This window comes from Populus euphratica, unplaced genomic scaffold (assembly GCF_000495115.2).
Source record: "Populus euphratica unplaced genomic scaffold, PopEup_1.0 scaffold2108.1, whole genome shotgun sequence".
Taxonomy (NCBI): Eukaryota; Viridiplantae; Streptophyta; class Magnoliopsida; order Malpighiales; family Salicaceae; genus Populus; species Populus euphratica.
This window is the reverse complement of record NW_011501947.1, coordinates 20,749-28,415: the sequence shown is the minus strand read 5'-3', so window position 1 is coordinate 28,415 and position 7,667 is coordinate 20,749. Positions and strand designations below refer to the sequence as shown.

The 7,667-nt window shown below is 37.1% G+C and overlaps 1 protein-coding gene across 1 annotated transcript; it reads right to left on the bottom strand.

Annotated features, from left to right (window-relative positions):
- Nucleotides 1-1,577: 1,577 nt before the first annotated feature.
- LOC105118644 (U-box domain-containing protein 35-like) lies at nt 1,578-7,036 on the bottom strand. The gene is made up of 9 exons (XM_011016625.1): nt 6,859-7,036; nt 6,252-6,346; nt 5,929-6,050; nt 5,217-5,612; nt 4,654-4,873; nt 4,062-4,163; nt 3,547-3,975; nt 2,070-2,840; nt 1,578-1,625 (listed from the first exon to the last, which is right to left on the bottom strand). The coding sequence occupies exons 1-9, from the start codon at nt 7,034-7,036 to the stop codon at nt 1,578-1,580; spliced, it is 2,361 nt and encodes a 786-aa protein (XP_011014927.1).
- Nucleotides 7,037-7,667: the final 631 nt, after the last annotated feature.

The window sequence follows — 7,667 nt, the reverse complement described above, 5'->3', positions numbered from 1 at the left end:
GGATAATATTTTCGATTACTTATCTTTTTACCTCACCTTAATTTTTCCCTCCAAAGGTTATTTGTTACATTCACCCCCCTCAACTTCTATTTTTATCTAAACACCTTCCTAAGGTCAAATTGCCATAAAGATTTAATCCAAGATAAAATGATGTGTCAAAGATCTCTTATAAAATTTCACTATGATCTAACAATTGGATTAAATGACAATTGGTAATTTACGTAAAAAAAATTCAAATTTTGCGCATTATTTTATTCATTTAAATCATTGTGAAATATTCCTCTAAATTCATTATTATTAATTAAACATTACAATATTTATCACTGATTCACAATTTGTTTTTTAAATTAGAGCTTCACAAATTAAATAGGGCTTAACAAATAATTTAGGTGTTATTTACGGGTGAATTTAGAGGTAAATTGTGGTTAGGTAGTTATTGCATATCAGAAACATAACATTTGATAAATATTGCATTTTTCAATCGCAACTTCTTTATATGTCATGTACAATTATGTTATTTCACAATTTTTTGTAGCCATGTCATTAATTTTACCAAAAAAATTAATTTGTGCTAATAAGCAAAAATAGCTAGAAAACTTCACAGACACATAAAATGGCCTCGTTGTACAATCATTTTTTTATTGTGATTGATTCATGTCTTCGTTATTCATTATATCCAGCATTTTCCTGGAAAAAATAATTTATACCTACGTAAGTTTTAAACGCTATTTATATTCATAAAAAGATGGTATCACAGGAGATCTTGCAATTTAAAGGGGGAAGAAAAAAAAAACAAATGTGAGTGAAAATCCCAAGGGGAAAATTAAAAACCAGGATATGAAGAGGAGATAAATAGATTATTTGCCAAGAAAAAAACTATAAAGTTTGTCCAAGACAAGAACATGTATGCTTTCAGGACATAGTTACCTTACGGGCAATGAAAATGAAGAATTCTGAGAAAGGAAAACACTTGACTTGGCGAGCTTTGATGATGAGGGATTCCGTCCAGTATCCAAAAACACTTGTGTGGAATCAAAACTTTTGTTTGAGAAACAGTTAAGGATGCATGCAAAAGATTTACTCCAAACATACGTACGCAAAGAATTAATTGTATTCAAGTAATAAACAAACTGAATCACGCGTACAGAATTCAGGATAGATTGTAACGATTCAGTGCCATAGAAATTTATTAAAAAAGATTATTGCCATGACATGTACTGAATATATATTATCAGATGGTTGCAAAGAGTGTCTTCCAGCAGAAAAGTAAGATAGTATCTACCCAGTGTGCGGTCCATTATCGAACATGCAGAATGGAAATCAATTATTTGCAAGAATTCGAACTTTGCTCATGAAAATGACTTCAATCTTTGAATCGGAGCATTAGGATTGGAAGCACAGCTTGCAAAGGACGACCAGCTGCAACCATGGAATTTTTTCATGTCTGCCTTTTCCCATGGTCGGTTTCCTCTTTGCGGCGGAAAAATCCTAGATTTCCTGCTGCTGGAAGAATCTTTAGACTTGAAGCTCCAGAACCTGGACATGTATCGCTGATGCCATCCTCGTTTTACATATATCTACGTTGAATTTTGCATTTCGACGTTAGGATTGTTTCTCAGTCCTTCCTATCTTGCATAGTAAAGAGATCTATAACTATTTTAAGAATTTTGGAACAATTATTGTTTCCCTTTTTCTCTTTGTGAAATTGAGAATACGATGCACCCTTCAACATTTTTATTATGCCTGTCCCGTTTGCAACAACATTTCATTGTTCATTTTCCTGATCTGCAGTTGTCATACTGAAATGTTTTTCTAATGTTGCTCTTTGCCCAAGCATTGTCCAGTAAGGAAAGAGAGGAGGCCATGTATCTGCTATTCTAGCGTTAAATCGGTTATCGCCTGGAATCTTAATTCCTGGTTCATATTATGAAACGGCCTACTGGAGATTTATAGTATGTGTACTGTTCTGGATGAAGTATGAGGTAAGAGATAAGATGATTACAGCTACATGATTATATCTACTATCTGCTTATGAAATCTAAGTCAAGTGATTTGAGACAGCAACTGACCTGACTAGCATGGCATTTCCCTTCTGAAACTGAAACGTAAGGGTGGGGTAGTGGTAAGACCGTCTGATTTTCACCAGCTTCATTAGCCAATGCAAGATCTCTTAGCCTGTTCAGCTCCGGCAAAACCACTGATGCAAGGTCTGGCCTATCCTTTTTCCTCAGCTCACAGCACTTCAACGCCAGTTTTGCAAGCGATAACGCCTCTTCTACAGGCCAATCTGTCTGTGTATGGTCAAGAATATCTGAAAAGGTTCCTTCCTCAATGGCCTGCGCAACCTGGTGGGATAGACCCATAGGATTCTTTGCTGTAATAAGCTGTAACAGTACTATACCCAATGAATATATATCTGACTTGACGCCTAACAGTCCTGTCTGCTGATATTCTGGATCAATATAGCAAAATGTGCCAGCTGCTTCTGTCTGGCAATATTGAGAAATATTGTCAGCCATAGCTAGCGGAACAAGCCTGGCCAAACCCACATCCGAAATCTTGCTCACATAATTCCTATCTAAGAGGATGTTTCCGGGCTTAAGATCGCGATGCACCAACGATTCTGGTTTTGTTTCATGAAGGAAAAGTAGGCCTGTGGAGATTTCACAAGCTATGCTGAAACGTTTTTTCCATGGGATTGGAGGAGTGTTGCCTTTCCTGAAGAGGCAGTCTTCCAAGCTGCCCTTTTCCATATACTCATACACGAGGCATCCATACTCTGGGCAGGCACCAAGCAGGATAACCATATGTGGATGTCTCACGTTGCTCAAAACCTGAACCTGTGTTGATAACATGGGTTGTTAACTTATTAAAACAGAAGGAATTAAAGGCTACAAGCTAATTGTCATGTTGCTATGCTTTCTTATTTCTTCCTCATCACATGCTCGCTTCTTTGATCTGTGTTTTTGCTGAGAACCGAACAAAAAGCAAGTTTACGACCTATATCATTGTCAATTTACATTGTTTAGCTTTTGAAGTTGTAGGAGAGGAGGTTCAATTAATCTGGCACATGCTGATTCCACTAAAGGGTTGTAGTATTCTCAAGCATTTAAAAATGAAATCAACATGCGTGTTCGTTCCTTCAGGTTCACTGGAATGCAAAAACTGAGCATCTGCAACTCAGCATGCTTGCCATAATCTTCAACCATTCTCCACTTAGATTGCCATTCTTCTTCTTTTTTTGTTTTTCTTCTTCAAGTTTTCATTTCTACAAAGATTGCCTCTTAGCATCATGATCACTCATAGCTAGTAAGATGGATATCGGGCATTTCTAAAATACAAGTTAGCATGTTACTGTCAAATCTACATTGCCATCTAAGTTGCATTATCATCTTTGTGTATACTCGAAAGTTGTAACCTTGCTGAAAAATTGAGCCTAACCTAGGTTTCAAATTCTAAAAAATTTAACAGTTGCAAATAACAAATAAAAGAATGATAAGCTTACATTTATGCAGCGTGCTACACTAACAAAATAATATACGATACCTCTTTATGAAATTGTCTCTGGCCCTGCGACAAGTCTGGTCTCAAAACTTTGATGGCAACCGGAGTATGATCAAGTGTGGCTTTGAAAACAGGTCCGTATCCTCCTTCACCGATCTTGTTGGAGCTCTCAAAGTAATTTGTCGCAACTTCTATCTCTTCAATAGTATATTTGCGATATAGCACGCTATTATGTGCCAAATATTTTGTTGCTTTTTTCCTTTCTTCTGCCTCTTGTGTGGCTCTCTTTTCTGCGGTATGTCTCTTCTGAACTTCCATTTGTGCGAGCATCTGTGCCATTTTTGCTGCTTCTATAGCTGTCTTGGCCTTTTGCTTCTCCATCTCTGCCAATGACAGTGCAGCCTCCTCAGCAAGCTTTGCTTCATCTAATTTACGTGTTTTCAATGCATGCAAACGCTGAAGCTGACTTGCCTAAAAACAAAACAAACATAGAATAAGCTTACTCATGCACACTCAAAAGCTCATAAATCTTATCTAATCTATGATTACGATATTACCATATGTCTGGCCATAACAGCTTCTTTGCAAACTGAACTATACATTTCCATAGATTGCTTCAATTCGAGTTTTAGTCTCCTTATTTCTGCTTCCACCACATTCTGCGACAAAGAACAATATTTATTTCAATAATGTTGTGATATCTACCGCTTTAATGGAATTCTAAAATTTCTATAAGCCCTAGGCAGGACCTGCACATGACTGTTTCTTAACTGCACGTTTAATCGGTTCTTTTACAATAAAATAATTTTCATGCTTGAATTTTATACATGCAGCTTGATCCTGAATATCAGGAATCTCAAAATACAAATGATCTCTAAAAAGTCTAGCTAAAGTCTTTGTTGACATGATTACATTTTCACAGTGCTGAAAACAGAATTAACTATGGTTCAAAAAGCGAAGAGCATCATCCAACTTGTCCACACTAAGGAGCACCTTTCCCCTATAACTCCTATTTTAACTTTGAATATGCATCTTATAATGATTTTGGAAATGAAGTCAAATGTCTTGGAGCAGTTGGAGACTGTCACCATCCTGGTTGAAGATTTGATACAATGGCCCTAATCAACTTTTAATGAGAGAGATACTCACTGGGATTGGTGAGAAGTCCCTAGGACTTTCTGATGTTATTGAGAATTCAAAATCTTCAGAGGAAATTTCAGTTGATACTACACTTGGTGGCCCTGAAAATTCACCGAGACACGATACAAAATCTCCTTTCAACGCATGCGGCGCTCGACCATCCATTGATGTTTTAAGAGTCTGGTAGCTGAATGTACGCTCCTCACATGGTGCCATCGACAGAGGATTGCTGTTTTTGCAAAAAGAAATTGTATCAAAACATTTACTTTTCCAACTTGCATGACTTAAATTGTATTTTTCCGCTAGCAACTGAGATTTCGGTAAGCAAGAAGTACACCGCTTCTAAGTGCACTCTTATCTACTGAGAACATCCATGATTGGATTAATTAAGCTAAGCTTACAAATACTGACCAATTTACTATGATCATAACCTCATTATGGCAGTCGGATGTTCTTCTTTTCAGTAAGTCTCAAGAATGAATGAACAACATTTTGAAACCTTTGACCGTCAAGACAGAAGTTATGATACTCTCCAAGCAAAAAAATATCATCAATCATATTCCAAAACTTACATAGTAATATCTTCATGTTTTGGGCTATCGGATAGAAGATATGGTAAAAAACCCTGGTGATTTTGTTGCCTTGTAGTTTCAATATGAGTAAGCATTTGAAGGCGCCTGGGAGTAGTAGGTGGTGTTTTAGGTGCTTGAGGCTGCCCTGGAGTAGCAGCACCTCTTGGTATTCGAACATGCCTTCGGTGAGAAGCATCACTAGTAGGTGTTTCAGGTTTCCTTGGACCAATAGCGGGACTAGTCGGTGTTTGAGGTTGCGCTGGACTTTTAGCAGCACTAGAGGGTGTCTGAGGTCGAGTTTGGGACTGAATTTTTCCTCTTGAGATAACATATACTCCACATGATTCTGGAGCAAGTTTTAGTAAGCTAGATGGAATATCTAGATTCCTAAATTTCCTGCATGAAGAAGATCGCCGTAGGTTACAATTTTTAACTTTCCAATTGCAAAAGCAGTACGGTTTTATCAATTGATATGTATATTAACGCATAACTTGTCCCTGCTTATTAAAGCATAAATTAGCAATGTGCTGGAACTGCTCATAGCTGCAAGAGCTCTTGCTTTCTATGATGACAGTTGATGTTTTTCAAGAAAACCTAAACATTTGAAGCCAAAAACTACGACAGATCTCATTTGATTCAATACAGTTTCGTATCCACCAAAACTACGAAGTATGTGATGTGTGTGCGCGTGCGCAGAAAGAGAGGGGGAGACCTTGTTAGAGGATTCCTGGTGGAAGCACCGAGAATAATATTGTCAACGCAGTTGTTACCAATATAATCAACTAGTGCTCTTGCAATATCGATATCATGGATGACTACTTCCTTCAATTCAACCTGAAATCCCAAAAAAAAAAAATCAAGGAATCAGCACATAGGCAGGGTTCAATGAGATCTTCTATACATGTTTGGTCTTTTCCAACTACGGTATTATGCAAATGCGGCCATTGTAATGGGTGCAGCACCAAAAACAAATATAACAAGATCATGGAGCTTGCAATGCCCTTTTATGGAGACATGTTTATGAAAATTACTCACTCCTTTTCGAGCACAAAATCCACGATATGGAAGGAATAGCTGCACCTCCTGCTTAGTTGGTGGACGACCCTCTTTTGGTACAGCATCAAAACCCTCTGGGAAGCCAAGGAAACACAAAATCAAACACAATATTGATTAAGGCAACAATCTGTAATGCCATCCTCAATAATTTCGGTCCCAAATGGAGTTAACGCAGCATATATGATACAAACAGATAGCTTGAACTTTATTTAAAGGTTCAGCATTATCACGGATGCCTTTCGGCTGGGGCTAGCTCAGATTATAAAGGGAGTGGCACCTTGGCTAGCTAGACATCCTGCCTTTGTTCGAGCTGCAATGCTCTCCAAATTTGAACAAGAAAAAAGACCATGTGTAGCTCAAAGGGCGTTCTATTCTGAGTTTGAACTCGTGTTTTGTCTTCAATACTTGTAATTTCCAATAACATTAGTAATGTCAGTTATACATGATCCTTTCTCATAAAATATCACAGAATATATCATCATGCCTCAAATTCCTTGGAAAAACAAATTATCATCTTGTACATAATGTTTTCACATTTGAGGAAATAGTGCTCTGTTGATGATGGAATTAATTAGGAGCTACTTACGAGGGTTAAAGGTTTTAATTCGAACATGAACAAGGATGAAATGACGGCTTTTGTGGTTAAAAAAGTTCTCTACAGCCCATTTCACTGCAAGCTGGCTGTTCTTGTCTTCATCAATTGCAATAGCTGTGATTCCGTGCTTTTCTTCCACTTCGGATAAATTTGGTAGCAACAAAGCCATGGAGGATGCATGGAAACACTGAGAAAACTAGACCACAAAAACCAGATGAGGTAACGCTAAAGTTTCATGTCCAAAATTGAGCTGAACAGAAAGAAGATCACAACGCTGCATTGTTATATATAAGAAAGAAGATGGCTTTAATTTCCTGCCAACATAACCGTCTGGTTACAGTGTTTTAGCTAAATTTAGTTAGAAAAATGACATTGATGACAAGGAAAACAAAAACATTAGCCAGCCACAGCCAGCAGCCAGCAGCCAGCTCCGTAACTATATATTTCCTTCTCTGGATTGATGCTGTTAAGTTAGTTTTGTTTCTTGACAACACACTTGTTTTAGTGTTAGTTGTTTGTTGTGATTGACGATTAATTTTCTGAAACAAAGATGCTTTGCCGGGGAAACTAAATTTAGAATATGTAGATTATGGTAATTTAATTACTTCTTATATATATATATATATTTCCAGGCATCTATTTCTAGCTGTTGCTTTTAGTATATTTGTGGTTGCCAATTATCTCAAACGGGTAGTTCAACTGATATTAGTACGTATTCCAAAGCTTATAGTAATTATTCATAAGTTCAAGCTCAAAGTGTCCATTTTGTAGCTTTTAACTTTTGCCTTCCAGATGACTTT